This window comes from Ricinus communis, chromosome 9 (assembly GCF_019578655.1).
Source record: "Ricinus communis isolate WT05 ecotype wild-type chromosome 9, ASM1957865v1, whole genome shotgun sequence".
NCBI classification, from domain to species: Eukaryota; Viridiplantae; Streptophyta; class Magnoliopsida; order Malpighiales; family Euphorbiaceae; genus Ricinus; species Ricinus communis.
In genome coordinates, this window is record NC_063264.1 from 19,267,085 (window position 1) to 19,283,101 (window position 16,017).

Below are 16,017 nucleotides of genomic sequence, written 5' to 3' on the forward strand. Positions count from 1 at the left end.
AAAACTTATACTTGCAATTTCTCCTTGCAAAACTCTATAGCAGTTGCGAATGGAATAAGAACCCTTGTTATCGTGTAACCAATAGTAACCATCATCTACAATACGATCGGATAAAGGAATTTTTAGTATTAATTCCTTATCCCTACCAGTAAACATATTAGAAACCAAATCATAATCCTAACTTCTACCCTTCATAGACATTAGAGCACTCACCACAACATTCTCTAATCCAATCAGAACTTCAATGGATGGTTTCCCATTTTCAGGACATGGAAGCTAAGCAGAATTCTAAATAAAAATACTCTTCCCATCTCCAACCCGAACTCGACTGCCTTTAAGAATAACATCTTGAGCAGCAAGGATACGTCTCCATACATAGCTAGGATTAGGGCTATAACCTGCTTCTAGGAAAGAATTGTTAGGAAAGTAACATGCTTCGAAGATCATGATAATCAAAGTGTTGGAACATGTGAGCTTGTCTTGGAAACAAACACATGGTTTCCAGCAGTTTTCCACAGCTTGTAAGTACCCATGTAGTATTTAATTTCTTGTTTGACTTTGTACAAGTTCCTATGTTAGTGGCATTGGGAACTACAACTTTTGTAATCTCTTTCTCTATTTAAATCAAATGTTAAAGGCTGAATATATAAGAAAAAAACATATTTTTCTCTCAATTTCTCTTCATCATTTTCTTAAGAACTTGAGCTTAGATTTAGCTCAGTTTATAAGAACTTTAGCTCAAACCCAACTAAGTTCTATTTCATTTCCGCATTTACAGTGGTATCAGAGCTCCTGTCCTACGGGCTATGAGGCTAAGAACAGAAAATCTAGAGAGTCAAACACGTGAGGGAGAGAAATACCGAGTGTTTGAAAGATTTGTGAGATTTTTTGAAAAAGAAAAAGAAGAACAAGAACAAGAACAAAACCAGAAAAATGGCTTCAAGTAGCTCATCAGCTCTAGCAGCTCCTACCTTCAATGGATCACTTTATCATTTGTGGTCGGTGAAGATGAAAACTTACCTCAAATCTCAAGGTCTATGGAAAGTGGTTGAGATAGATGAAGATCCTCCCGCTCTCAGGCCAAATCCAACAATAGCTCAGCTCAGAGACCATGAAGAACAGCTCCTCAGGAAAGATAAAGCCTTGACTTGCATCCACTCAAGCATGGCAGATCATGTTTTCACCAGCATCATGGACCTGAAAACACCCAAAGCTGTTTGGGATTACCTCAAAGAGAGCTTTGAAGGCACAGACCGAGTAAAAGCTGTGAAGCTCTTGACGCTCAAGAGAGAATTTGAGCTGCTCAAGATGAAGGATGACGAGCTAGTGAAAGATTATTCATCAAGAATGATGGATCTTGTAAACCAAATTAGGCTGTATGGTGAAGCTCTACCTGATCAGAGAGTGGTGGAGAAGATTATGGTCAGCGTACCAAGAAAATTTGAAGCTAAAATTTCAGCTATTGAAGAGTCATGTGATTTGCAGAGGCTAACAGTAGCTGAGCTCACTAGCAAATTAGTAGCTCAAGAACAAAGAAGCTCAATGAGAGATGAAGAGACAGCTGAAGGTGCTTTCTTTGTTTCTCATAGAGAAAAGAAGCCAAACAGCAGAAATAGAAGAGTTACTAGCTACAAAAATCGAGCTCCAAAAAATTCGAGCTCAAAACAAGGCAAACTTCCTCCTTGCTCCATTTGCAAGAAAACAAACCATGCTGAAAAAGATTGTTGGTACAAAGATGGTGAAAAACCAAAGTACAAATGCAGCTTTTGCAATAAGATTGGCCACACCAAAAAGTTTTGCAGAGCTAAGAAAGCTCAACAAGCTCAGACGCAAGCTCAAGAGCAGGTCCTTGCAGCTGAGGATGAGAAATCACATCCAAGAAAGCATTTATTCATGGCTTCTCAAGCTAACAAAACAGCTCAGAATTACACTTGGCTCATAGACAGTGGATGTACTAGCCACATGACACCAGATGCTACAAGTTTTACTAGCCTTGACGAGTCAATAACAACCAGAGTGAAGCTGGGAGATGGCTCAACGGTTCAAGCTAGAGGAAGAGGATCAATTTCTGTCAACACTAAGAAAGGTATCAAAGTTATCTCAGATGTTCTTTACATACCTGAGCTCAATCAAAATTTGCTTAGTGTGCCTCAAATGATTAGAAAAGGTCATGGTGTCTATTTCAAAAATGCATGCTGCTATATTTTAGATACATGTGGTGTTGAGATAGCTAAAGTCAAGATGATTGGTAATAGCTTTTATTTGAAGATAGATGTTATTCAGACATGTGCATTCAGTGTAAAAGAGGATGATAGCTTGAAATGGCATAAGAGGCTAGGCCACTACAATTTTAGAACTTTAAAAAAGATGCATGATTTAGAGCTAGTTTTGAGTCTGCCTGAAATTGTAGCTCCAAAAGTAGAGTGTGAGGGCTGTAAGCTCGGAAAGTCACAAAGAATTCCTTTTCCAAAAGGCGGAGTCACTAGAGCTACTGAAAAGCTAGAAATTATGCATTAAGATATTTGTGGTCCTATGGCAACACCTTCTTTGAGTGAAAACAGGTACTTTGTGCTCTTTATTGATGATTTTTCAAGGATGACTTGGGTGCATTTCCTCAAAACCAAGTCCTCAGTTTTTTCAATTTTCAAAAATTTCAAGAAGCTAGTGGAAACTCAAAGTAGCTGCAAGCTTAAGGTGTTGAGAATTGACAATGGTGGAGAGTACACTTCACAAGAATTCAGCTCCTTTTTCCAAGAAGAAGGCATCCTACACCAGCTCACGGTTCCATATTCTCCACAACAAAATGGAGTCTCAGAAAGAAAGAATAGAACTGTGATGAACATGGCTAGAAGCATGCTGTTTGAGAAGAAGCTACCAAAGACTTTTTGGGCTGAAGCTGTGGCTACTTCAGTATATTTGTTGAATAGAATTGCAACGAAGGTAGTGGAAGGCAAGACCCCATATGAAGCTTGGAATGGTGTCAAGCCTTTAGTTGAGCATCTCAGAATTTTTGGCTCAATATGTTATTTTCACATTCCTTCAGTCAAAAGAACGAAGCTAGATTAGAGAGCTATGAAGGGTATATTTGTGGGCTATTCAACAGAGTCCAAAGGCTACAGAATTTTTGAGCTCAACAATAAAAGAATTGAGCTTAGTAGAGATGTGAGCTTTGATGAGAGCTCTTTTTGGAATTGGGATTCATATGAAGTCGAGAAGCATGAGCTCCCTTCCTTATTAGCTCCTACTTTTGAAGTGGAAGAAGAAGAGAATGTCAATGACGAGCTATTTGATGTGCACAACACTAGTGACACTCAAGTGCTCAGAACAAGACCGTTAGCTGAGGTGTATGAAAGATACAATTTTGTCTTCGCTGAGCCAACTAACTTTGATGAAGCTTCCAAGCATCCAGAATGGATTGAAGCTATGAAAGCTAAAATTCAAATGATAGAAAAGAACAACACTTGGCTACTCACTAAGCTACCACAAAACAAGCAAGCTATAGGAGTCAAATGGGTGTTCAGAACCAAGTACAATTTTGATGGCTCAATCAACAAGCTCAAGGCCAAATTAGTTGTGAAGGGCTATGCTCAAGTTGCGGGTAGTGACTATGGAGATACCTTTGCTCTAGTAGCTAGACATGACACTATCAAGTTGTTGTTGTCTTTTGCAACTCAAATGGACTGGAAAGTTTTCCATCTTGATGTGAAATCAGCATTCTTGAATGGTGAGCTCAAGGAGGAGCTTTACATAGAGCAACCAGAAGGTTTCCAAGTGAGAGGAAGAGAAAATGAGGTGTACAAGCTAAGAAAGGCTTTATACGAGCTGAAGCAAGCTCCAAGAGCTTGGTACCAGAAAATTGATGCTCACTTGATGTAACAAGGGTTCAAGAGAAGTGATAATGAAGCTACTCTTTATTTAAAGCAAGAAGATGGAGAGCTCAAGATAGTGGTTTCATTATATGTTGATGACCTCCTTATTACTGGTAGCCAAGAAGAAGCTGTTTCAGAACTCAAGAAGCAAATGGAAAGTGTTTTTGAGATGTCCGATTTGGGCTTAATGAACTATTTTCTTGGGATGGAAATTCATCAATGCTCCTCATGAATTTTCATATCTCAAAAAAAGTATGCTCTTGATGTTTTGAAGAAGTTTAAGTTAGAAGCTTGTAAAGAAGTTGCAGCTCCAATAGCTCAGAATGAAAAGCTTTCGAAGAATGATGGAGAAAAACTAGAAAACCCAATTGTGTACAGAAGCATTGTTGGCAGCTTGCTGTATCTTTCAGCTACAAGACCTGACATAATGTATCCAGCTAGCCTTCTTTCAAGATTCATGAGCTATCCTACGAGTGTGCATCTAGGAGTAGCTAAAAGAGTTCTCAAGTTCTTGAAGGGTACCGTGAAGGATGGTATTTGGTATCACAGGCTTGACCAAATTAAGCTACAAGGTTATGCTGATAGTGATTGGGCTGGAAGTGTGGATGACATGAAGAGCACTTCAGGCTATGTGTTCTCGCTAGGCTCAGGTGCAATTTGTTGAAACTCAAAGAAACAAGAAGTTGTAGCTCAATCAACAGCTGAAGCTGAGTATGTGTCGATTGCAGCTGCATCAAATCAAGCTATATGGCTTAGAAAGCTCTTGTCAGATTTGTGTGTTGAGCTAGACAAACCAACTATAATCTATTGTGACAACAAGTCAGCAATTGCTAAGCTGAAAATCTAGTTCAACATGGACGAACCAAGCACATCAATGTGAAGTTTCACTCCATTAGAGAAGCTGAGAAGAATTTGGAGATCAAGCTCCAGCATTGCTCTTCAAAAGAGCAGCTTGCTGATCTCTTTACCAAACCATTATCAAGACCAAGAATTGATTTTTGAAGAATCAGCTAGGAGCTTCCAAGACCAACCTCAAGGAGGAGTGTTGGAACATGTGAGCTTGTCTTGGAAACAAGCACATGGTTTTCAGTAGTTTTCCATAGCTTGTAAGTCCCCATGTAGTATTTAATTTCTTGTTTGACTTTGTACAAGTTCCTATGTTAGTGGCATTGGGAACTACAACTTTATCTCTTTCTCTATTTAAATCAAATGTTAAAGGCTGAATATATAAGAAAAAAAATATATTTTTCTCTCAATTTCTCTTCATCATATTTCTTAAGAACTTGAGCTTAGATTTAGCTCAGTTTATAAGAACTTTAGCTCAAACCCAACTAAGTTCTATTTCATTTCTGCATTTACACAAAGCATAGGCTTTTAAGAAAATGCCAAGCTTGTTTTCCCAGCATCACCATATTAAAATCCCAAAACTTCTTGAAGCCTAAGTCACTAAGCTTTTTTGGGACACACAATCTATCCCAAGATAACCATCTAATCCCTTAATGATCCACATTACTACTGTCCCACCAAAATCCATTCATCATATGCTCAATATCTGCCCATAAATCTATGGAGAAAAACATTCATAACAAAGATAGGAATAGCTTGGGCAACTGCTTTCAGCAACACTTCTTTTTCTTGCTACCAATAAGCGCAGGCAGCCCAAATACTGCCATTGACTTTCAACAGCTTGAACCTAAAATATTTGGCAAACAAAATTTCGAGTTGAAGCATCAGTATTAGCACTAAAAATAGTAGACGAGTTGCTGAAATTTATAGATTGACTAGAAGCTGTCTTATATGTACTTAAGACATTATGCACAACATTACTTTCAATAGGCGAAGCACGAAAAAATAGATAAAGAGTCATTTGCAAAGAAGAGATGACTCACCATTGGCGCTCCTTTATCAATTCGACAACCATGAGTCATATCCATTGTCTCATTTTTCCTTAACCCCGCACTAAACCCTTCTGCACAAAGGATGAAAAGGTAGGGGACAATGAGTCCATTGTCGTAGCCCCCGATATGGTTGAATCGATTCAACTTCTTTGCCACCGATAAGAACACCATAATCAATAGTGGAAATGTAAGTCATAATCCACTCGATCCAAGTCACATCAAATCCCAATGCTTGAAACATACCCTTTAGATATTGCCATTCAATTTTATTATAAGCTATATCTATGTCAATCTTCAGAGCAGCCAAACCAATTTTTCTTCTGTCTCTTCTTCTTTAAGGAGTTGGTTAATTCAAGTAAAATCATGATATTATCGGTAATGAGCCTACCAATTTGGGAAGTACATGCTTAAGCACATCTAATAATGAACTTTGCAATGATTTTATAAATCACATTGCAAAAGGCAATATGCCTCAAATCAGACATATACTATGGAACCTTATTCTTTGGAATAAGAACGATAGCAGTACTATTTAAAGCCACAGGCATAATCCCATTATCAAAGAAATCCACACACAATTGAACTGCATTATTTCTAACAATATATTAAAAATGTTGAAGAAATATAGGATTCATACCACTTAATCTCGTAAATTATAATATGGACCTCGGTCCATATAGCTTTGTAGACCCAGGGATCCATTCGACATCATTTTATTTATAAAAGAATTAAAATCAGCGAATGACACGTGCGTCAGATATTGACACAGACGCTGACATGCGCGTCAGACGCTGACGCAATTTTTTTTAAAGTAATTTATGTTCATTGATTTTGTATTAAATATTCATTAACTTATGTTCATTAAATATATGTTAAATATTTATTGTTTAAACATAAAATGTTCATTGTTTGTTAACTTAATTTTGTTAGAAAGATATGTATATTACAATATAAATATTTATAGTTATAATTATATATATTCATTTGAATCAATTAGTGGTATGACTTTCATTAATCATGAATATCTATTGACAAACTAATGAATATTGTGCCTATAAATGATGAATGTTTATATCAATCATAAAAACTTTTCAACATGCATCATAAACACAATAAAATCTTTCATAAATGATCAATATTTTTATTAGAGAATATTGATGAACATTATATATATAGATAATGAATATTTCAGTACCGAATAATAAACATTAATATTAACATTGATGAATAACACATCAAACAAAATGAACATGAATATTAACCCTAATGGATATTAAGTTCAAAGATAATGAATATTTCAATATAAAGTAAATTAATTATTATAGAATATTATATCTAATGGACATTATACATGTAGAAAATGAACATTTTAGTACATATAAATGCACAAACATATATATATATATATATATGGTCTAATAAAAACTTTTTGACATGTTTAACTATATTCTAGCACATATGGTTTAATTTTGGAATATGTACTTATAATTGACACGTAGAATTGAAGGTTATATTATATCTATATTATAGATTTTGTTAATTTGAATGAATTAGTGGTATGATTTTTATCAATGACGAATATCAATTGACAAACTAATAAATATTATACTATAAATAATGAATGTTTATATCAATCATAAAAGAATTTCAATATGCATCACAAAAATAATAAAAGCTTTCATAAATAATCAATACTTTTATTTGAAAATATTGATGAACATTATATATATAGACAATGAACATTGTAGTATTGGATAATGAACATTAATATTAATACTGATGAATAATACATTAAACGAAATGAACATAAATATTAACTGTAATGAGTATTAAGTTCATAGATAATGAATATTTAAATATTAAAAAAATTAATTGTTATAGAATATTATATCTAATGGATATTATACATATAGAAAATGAACATTTTAGTACATATAAACGAATATTTTAGTACATGTAAATGAACAAAAAATTATTAATATGTATCTAGTCTTACTATATTCTAACATATGATTTTTTATTTTGACACATGTACTTATATATTGACTGTAGAATTTAAGTTTATGTATAATTTTGTAGTTTTTTTATTTTTTTTTTATAATTTTATATTTTGTATTAATAAAATATAAAAAAACTAATAAAAACGTTAAAATATTTAATTTTTTATTATTTTAAATATTTTAATTAATTATAAAATATTAAAAGATCTATTTAATTTTATATATAAATTTAATTTATATTATTATTTATAATTAAAATAATTATGACGGTCGTATAATAGGCAGATAAACAAATAGTTTTCATAAATATATAAAATGATATATTAAAAATATTATTTTTAATAAATATTAATTTTAAATTCATTTATTACACTTTAAAAAAATAAAAATCACATGTGTCAAATATAAATATACATATCAAGACAAAAATCTTTAAAATAGTAATAGTAAAATAATTATAACAATCGTATAACATATAAACAAACAACTAATTTTTATAAATATATAAAAATTTATTCAATATATAATTTTAATATAAAATTAATTTTTATAAATTTATTTTATTATAATTTTAAAAAATTAAAACGGTACAATTTAAAAAAAAAGTGAAGAAGCCATTGTTTTCTTAGACGAGTGAGATGTGATTGTTTTCTTAGTTGAAATTGTTAGATTTTCTCTTTTCCACTTTCAGTTTGAAAGGGTCAACATTGCATGTTTGGAAAAGTCTCTTTCCACACGTATTTATGGACTCCGGTTCATATAGAATCCTAGACCGGGGTCCATATATGACAATTGATTTAATCTGGGGGACTTATTTGGACGCATACCATTTTGACCTTACTCGGATTAATAGGAGCCATCAACAACTCGTTTTGAAGCTGAGATACCCTCTTTTGGACACAATTAGAGATTGGTGCACCAACACAACCATTGGATACAAACAATTGGTTACAATAGTCCCTTGTTATATGTTGGAGATCCTCGTCCTTCAATTGTAAAACACCAGAGGCGTCCTTCAACCTATAAATATGATTCTTTTTCTTTTCGGTAGAGGCAAAAGAATGGAAAAATCCTATATTAGCATTACCTTCTTTTAGCCAAAATTGCTTTGCCTTTTATCGCGAATGGGTCTCTTGATATCGTAGCATAACGAAATAATAAGAACGAGCACGATTATAGTTCTAAACTCCTAGTTGATCTCTACAATTTCGAAAAACACCCAATTTCTCTTTACACCAATCTTCTCCTGTCTCTTCCTCTTTAAATAATGAGTTAATTCAAATGAAACCATGATATTGTCGATAATGTACCAGCTATGGAAGCACTTTGATTCTCTGAAATCAGATTGGGAACCACATGCTTAAGCGATTAGCAATGACTTTTGCAATGATTTTGTAAATCACATTCCAAAGGGCAATAAATATGACTTAAATTAGACATGTACTCCGAAACTTTCTTCTTTGGAATAAGAATAATAGTAATACTATTTAAACCCACAGGCATAATCCCATTATCAAAGAAATCCATACACAGCCAAACCACATCAACAATATGCCAAACATGTTGAAGAAAGGCAGGATTCATACCGTCTAATCTAGGGGACTTGTCTGGATCCATATCGAACACAACCATTTTGACCTCACTCTGATCAATGAGAACCATCAATAACTCGTTTTGAAGCTGAGGAACCCTCTTTTGGACACAATTAAAGAATGGCGCACTGACATAACCATTGGATACAAAAAATTAATTAAAATAGTCCACTACCATATGCTATAGATCCTCATCCTTTGATTGCCAAAAACCCGAGGCGTCCCTCAACCTACGAATCTGATTCTTTTTCTTTTTGACAAAGATAAAAGAACGGAAAATTTTGTATTAGCATTACCTTCTTTTAGCCAGAATTGCTTTGCCTTTTATTGTCAATGGTCTCTTGATATTATAGCATAATGAAATAATCAGAACGACCACGATTATAGTTTTGAACCCTAGTCGATCCCTACAATTTTGTAAAACACCCATTCTCTCTTTACACTTCTTGATCCTGTTTCAAAAGTCACACACCATAGCTCCTCCCCATTTGGAAAGCTCCAATCCTCACATCTCAAGCTTTCTTTGAAACTCGTAAGAAGGAGAGTTATTCCAGCACCAAGCCACCACATCCTTAGAGTCACTCCTTAAGCCATATGTTTTCAAAACAAAAATGCCTAAAATTAGGGTGAAAAAAGTTGCTTAAGATAAAGGAACAAAGGTAAGTGGTCTGAAGAGGAAGACTCAAGAGCCTTTAAAAAGATGTTGCCAAGCCTTATTAGCAAAACCTCTATCAAGCTTCTCCTTCACCCACCCGACCAACCCTCTTGATCTCTCCCAAGTGATCTGATATCCATGTAAGCCCATATCAAACAGATTGCAGTCAATAATAGCTTCTCTAAACCCATTAATTAGCCATTAGGGATATGAAGTGCCTCCTCTTTTTTCTAGTTGCGACATCAAGTCGTTAAGATCTCCTATTATACACCAAGGGATGGATGAGAGAGTTGCTAGACGATGCAACAAAGACCACGAACTCCTATTTCGGTCAGAGAAGCCATATTAACCAGCGTATCTCCACATGCCAAGCTAATGTATTTTTACTTGTACATCAATAAAAAATTTATTAGAGCCCAAGACTGTAACAATTTCTTTATCCTTCCATAACATGGCCAGGCCCCCACTGTGGCTTTCACAGTCTACTACATGCAAGCCATCATACCCCAATTGGGCTTGAATCCTTTTTCATTCTATCAGGCTTCACAAAGGTCTCACTAAGATTTATTTATACGAGGCCTTTTAAGTCGAATCAAGTCCTTCAAAACCTAAATCCCCGGGGATTGGCCAGACCCCAACAATTCCATGTTATAGCACTCAATGGGTTAGGTAGGTTTGGTCTCCAAATCCTACCTCTAATTCGTTTTCAAATAACCCCATAATGTTCTGGTCTCAGTTTTGAGCCACGTGAAGCCCACTGAGCCCATTGGAAATATCCATTTGATCACCCAATACGCCTCCTTTTTTGGTCAACCACAATCTGAACATCCTTTTCCTACTTAATGTGGTTGTGATATAGTATCAATATTAGCGTGATCTTGGATACATTCCTTATGAGTGAGAACACTAATCATGCCATGAGATTTAGAGTCAACTCCCACAATTTCGATTGTCTGATCCCTATCACCCCATGAATAAAAACTTTTACTATAATAGGAACTTTGCTCGTCAACTTTTACTAGCCACTCACTTCTAGCTGCAACCACCGTTCACCACCATGCGGTTGATTTCTCCTAGATGAAGCTTGCATCCAATTCCTATAAGATTTCTCAACTAGTTATTGTTTCCCATTAAAGAAAATCTTCGAGCAAAAAACATTCAAAGTCTCCCAAAATACCACAAACGAAGCAGAAAGTAGTTAATCTTTTGTATTTGAGGTCTACCCAAAACCAATCTTCTCCCTCTTTTTTGACCTTCATTCTTTGTTTGAGAGGTTTCGCAATCTCCAGCTCAACTTAAACGTGAAGAAATGACCTATAAACACAAGTTAAGTTATGAGTGTTAGATTCAACAAAGGTTCCAATATAATTCCCAACAATTTTGGCAACATGTTCAGACATAAAACCTGCTAGGAGGTTGTAGGCTTGTACCCAGAACATATGTTGAAGGGAACTAATTGCGCGAGCTCATGACTCTGAATCCTACTGAGGTCCAACTCATTCCGTTTAAAAGACCAGGATAGTCCAGTTCATGATAAAGCTTGAAAAGATAAGGTTGTTTCCCTAGATCCTTGATGGTGACTCCACATACTGGACACCAAGCAAAGGCCATTGCATTACTCGTAAAATTAAACTAAATTTGTTTGTAAGAAAGAAATTGTTTCAACCAAACTCAACTTATCGACATGCCTCATAACACTACCGCCAGCAACAACCCAATTATCGTCTTCTTCAGCAATAGAAAGCCTGACATAACTCTCCTCTAAATTAAAGGGTGGAGCATAACTGCCCACCAGCCATGAAAAGAATTCAACAGGAGACACCAAGAAAAAAAAGAAGGTATAGAGAAAAAATTAGGGTTGAGCATTAGCAGGTCCAGGTCAGTAAATGAGTTGACCCGTTTACGACACGGCTTGAAATGAGCCGTGTAACTGGTTGACTCGTGATCCCATTGTAACCCGTTTAATTTTTCGTGTTATATTGGGTCATGTCAACCTGACACAACCCATTTACAACCCGTATATTTTAAAAGACAAAAAATAAAATAACCATATACAAAAGTAAAAATAAATAAAATAAAATGGCTAAAAAGTAAAATATAATAAACAAAACATAATTAGTATGACCATCTTAACAGATTTTTCTATTTTTTTACTTTTGTGCCACCTTTCTCATAAAAGAAAACAAAACCCTAATAAAATAATTTGGTACTATTTATATGAATTTTAAAGATGTCTCTTGTAGTAACTGAATTTCTTTTCTTATGATTTGATACTATCTCTATTAATTTAAAACAATATAATTTTTTACATGTTAAATACATTAAATCTTATGCCATTTATATAATAGGTTAAGTGGGTCGTGTCAGGTTTATGAACCATACACGATCCATTTAAATAAATGTATTATGTATGTTGTGCCCGTGTCATCCGTTAAAGGTTTGTATCGTGTTAGGGTCGAGATAAATTGATACGATTACTAAATAGATCGTATTCGTGTTAACCCTAATCTTGTCATCTGAATAGATCAACCCGACACAAATACGACCCACAACCACCTTTTGACACCCTTAAAAAAAATAAGATAAAAGACAAGAGAAGAAAAGGGAAATACAGGAGAGAGAGGAAAAAACCATAAAAGAGACAAGAGGACATTGGCTTGTTACGAAGACGTGAGAGATACAATAAACAAGTTTTGAATTTATAAAAGAAGTATAAAATTCTTCCACACCTTTGGCTTTTAGTTTCTCTTGCAACAAATTTTATTATATTTAAACAACAATCAAACACAATTAATTTAGTTTCCTTAACTGGGATTTCAAGAAGAATTGTCAAGAGAGCTTGAGAAATTACTTTCTTTCATAGAAGTTAAAGGCACAAATTTATACTCGTTTATATACATGTACACGTGGATAAATTCACAGCTAACAATATTTTATTTATTATTAGTTAAATTTTATCTATATACTTTTTTCAATAAGTACAATTTCAATTTTTCAAATTAAAAAAATATTTATAATTAAAACAATAAAAACAGTGTATACACATGTGGGTAGAGGACTATAAATAAAATCTAAATCGAAAAAATATTTTAATATGTATCAATAACTCTGACAAATAAAGTGTAATTTTTATATTTTATTACTAATTTATATAAATATAATTAATATATTAAGATATACATTATTTTTTTAATTAAATAATAATTTAAATTTATAAAATAATATATTAACTATATTTAATAATTATATTAATTGATAATATTGAAAGGAAATAATCTTCAAACATTAAAATTCTATCAAGAAAGAGATCTAAAATATGTTTTTTAAACGAAAATATAGTTTCTATTTTTAAATTAAAAATATAAATTTTAATTTTTTTAGATTTAAGAATATTTATAATTAATATAATAGTAAAAACTTGTTCAAGGAACACAAATAAATATATAAAGATTATTCTTGATAAACATAGATATGGTCAATTAAGATAAATAATCTCACATTTAAAGTTAGATCCATTACTAAATTTAAATATGATATATATGTAATTTTTAACTTTAATTTTGAATATAAATATTTAATAGAAATTTAAATTTAAATTTTTAAAAATAAATAACTATTTATTATATAGTAAATCTCCACCACTAATTTTAACAGACCTTTTTCTTGATTCATCTAATTTTAACATGCCCATATTAAAAAGTTTCAACATGAGAGGAATCCTACATTTTTACTTCTCTTCCGAGGTTATGATCCCAAGATTTATTTAAAAAAGAATACTATCCGAAGATAAATTCTTCTCTTATCTCACACACACTCACAAACGAAAAGGGTTAACTCTTCGATTCTCTGAAACCCTAAGGACAAAAAAGAAACTTCATCAATTGTTCCATCTTATTCCACGATGGATTCTGCATCAAAACGACAAAAATATAGCAAGATAGGAAATGAAGATAGGATCAGCAAATTGCCAGAGTCAATTCAGTGTCACATATTGTCATTTCTCTTCACAAACGAAGCCGTTACAACCAGCATTTTGTGCAAGAGATGGAGGCTCGTCTGGACCTCACTTTCTGTTTTATCTTTTCATGATTATTCTTATATGAAAGAAGAAGAGATGAAATCATTTGTGGATTTTGTGAACAGGGTTCTGATTCTTCACGCAAACCCTGTTGAGGAGATTGAACTTCCCCTCAGAAGAAGAGGTACTCCTCTGCTTGTTCGGCTTCCCCAACTTCTTTTTAGTTGTGTATCTATAAAGGTATTGAAGCTTCTTATTGAAGATATACCTGGCCTTTTTGAATTCGATATGCTACAAGTCCTACTGCCGCCCCTATGATTCTATCATGGAGAAAGTATTTTGTACTTCCCCAATTCTTGAAGAATTGCTACTTTGGACGACTTGTCCTGATGACGTCCTGCAGACCATACACATACAGTCATCTTCACTGAAAAACCTTACTATAAAAGTCTCTAGATCAAGAGGAAATTCATATAGGGTTGCTGTTGATGCCCCTAATTTTGAATTTCTTGAGCTTATCATCTACAACACTGTGGCACTGATGTTAGAAATTATTACTCAATTGTTAAAGCAACTCTTGGTTTTATGGAGCTTTATGCTGACGATGTCCATAAAACAAATGGACCTGACATGGTTCAGCTTCTGTGGCAATGCACCTCCATACCCAAAACATATTTGGCTTCACCAAAATCGGTCATTTCAAAAATCTGCATCATTACTTTCTTGAATTCCTCCACCATAAGCAAATCATTACCAGTTATAAATAAATCATCAACATATAATGACACAAGTAATTTTCTGTTGCCAACCTTTTTCACATAAAGAGTTGATTCATTTTGGCTTTTGCAAAAACCTTGACTAATAAAGTGAGCATCCACTTTGCTGTACCAGACTCTAGGAGCTTGTTTCAGTCCGTATAGAGCTTTCTTAAGCCTCTAAACATCATTTTTATGACCCGCAACCACAAAACCTTGGGGTTGATCAATATATATGTCTTCTTGTAACTCACCATTCAAAAATGCTGATTTTATATCTAGATGAAAAATTTTCCATCCTAAATGTGCTGCAAATGCTATGAGCATCCGTATGGTTTCATGTCTTGCCACCGGAGCAAATGTGTCTCCAAAATCAATTCCAGGCAACTGGAAATAGCCTTTCACTACCAATCTGGCTTTATGCTTGTAGAGGGAACCATCTGGATTTATTTTAGACCTATAAATTCATTTGACACCGATGACATGTCGATGTTTTGGTCTTGTAACAAGTTCCCATGTGTTGTTCTTGTTAATCATGGCTATTTCCACTTTCATTGCATCTAACCATTATGGTAGTTGTGACGCTTCCGCAAAGCTTGAAGGTTCAGCTACGATAAAACTGCACTTATCATAAATGTCAGCTAAGGATTTGGTCCTTAGCACTGGAGCATCAGGTTCTGAATATGATTTTTGAGTATGATCAGCTTCCTCCATATCTTCATTGATATTGAGAATTTTTTTAACTTCATTAGTATTCCAATTCCAATATGCAGCCTATCAACTTGAATGTCCCTGCAAACAATGATTTTTTTTGTCTCCAAGCTATAAACTCTGTAACCTTTAGACATTGATGCACAACTTAAGAAGATACCAGTTTTAGCTTTCATATCAAGCTTGGTACGTTTTGCTTTTGGTATATGTACATAACATAGTGACCCGAAAATTCTCAAGTGACTGACTGAAGGTTTTACACTTGTGAAAGCCTCAATTGATGTCATATCTTAAAGAACTCTTGTATGTAATCTATTCAAGAGATAGACTGCATTGTATACAGCCTCCGCCCAAAAAGATTTATGCAAATACTTCTCAGCAAGCATGCATCGTGCCATTTCCATCACGGTTCTATTTTCTCTCTCCGCTACGCCATTTTGTTCGGGAGCATAACTTACAGTAAGTTGATGATTGATCCCCATTTCTTTACAAAATGAGTTGAATTTTCCGGAAATATAT

The 16,017-nt window shown here is 33.9% G+C and overlaps 1 protein-coding gene across 1 annotated transcript; it reads left to right on the forward strand.

Annotated features, from left to right (window-relative positions):
• Positions 1 to 13,915: 13,915 nt before the first annotated feature.
• Positions 13,916 to 14,350, forward strand: LOC107261332 (F-box/LRR-repeat protein At3g03030-like). Its single transcript, XM_015719846.2, has one exon. The coding sequence runs from the start codon at positions 13,916 to 13,918 to the stop codon at positions 14,348 to 14,350; it is 435 nt and encodes a 144-aa protein (XP_015575332.2).
• Positions 14,351 to 16,017: the final 1,667 nt, after the last annotated feature.

Coding starts and splice junctions, on each gene's coding strand:
- LOC107261332 (XM_015719846.2), top strand. CDS start 13,916: ATGGATTCTGCATCAAAACGACAAAAATATAGCAAGATAGGAAATGAA.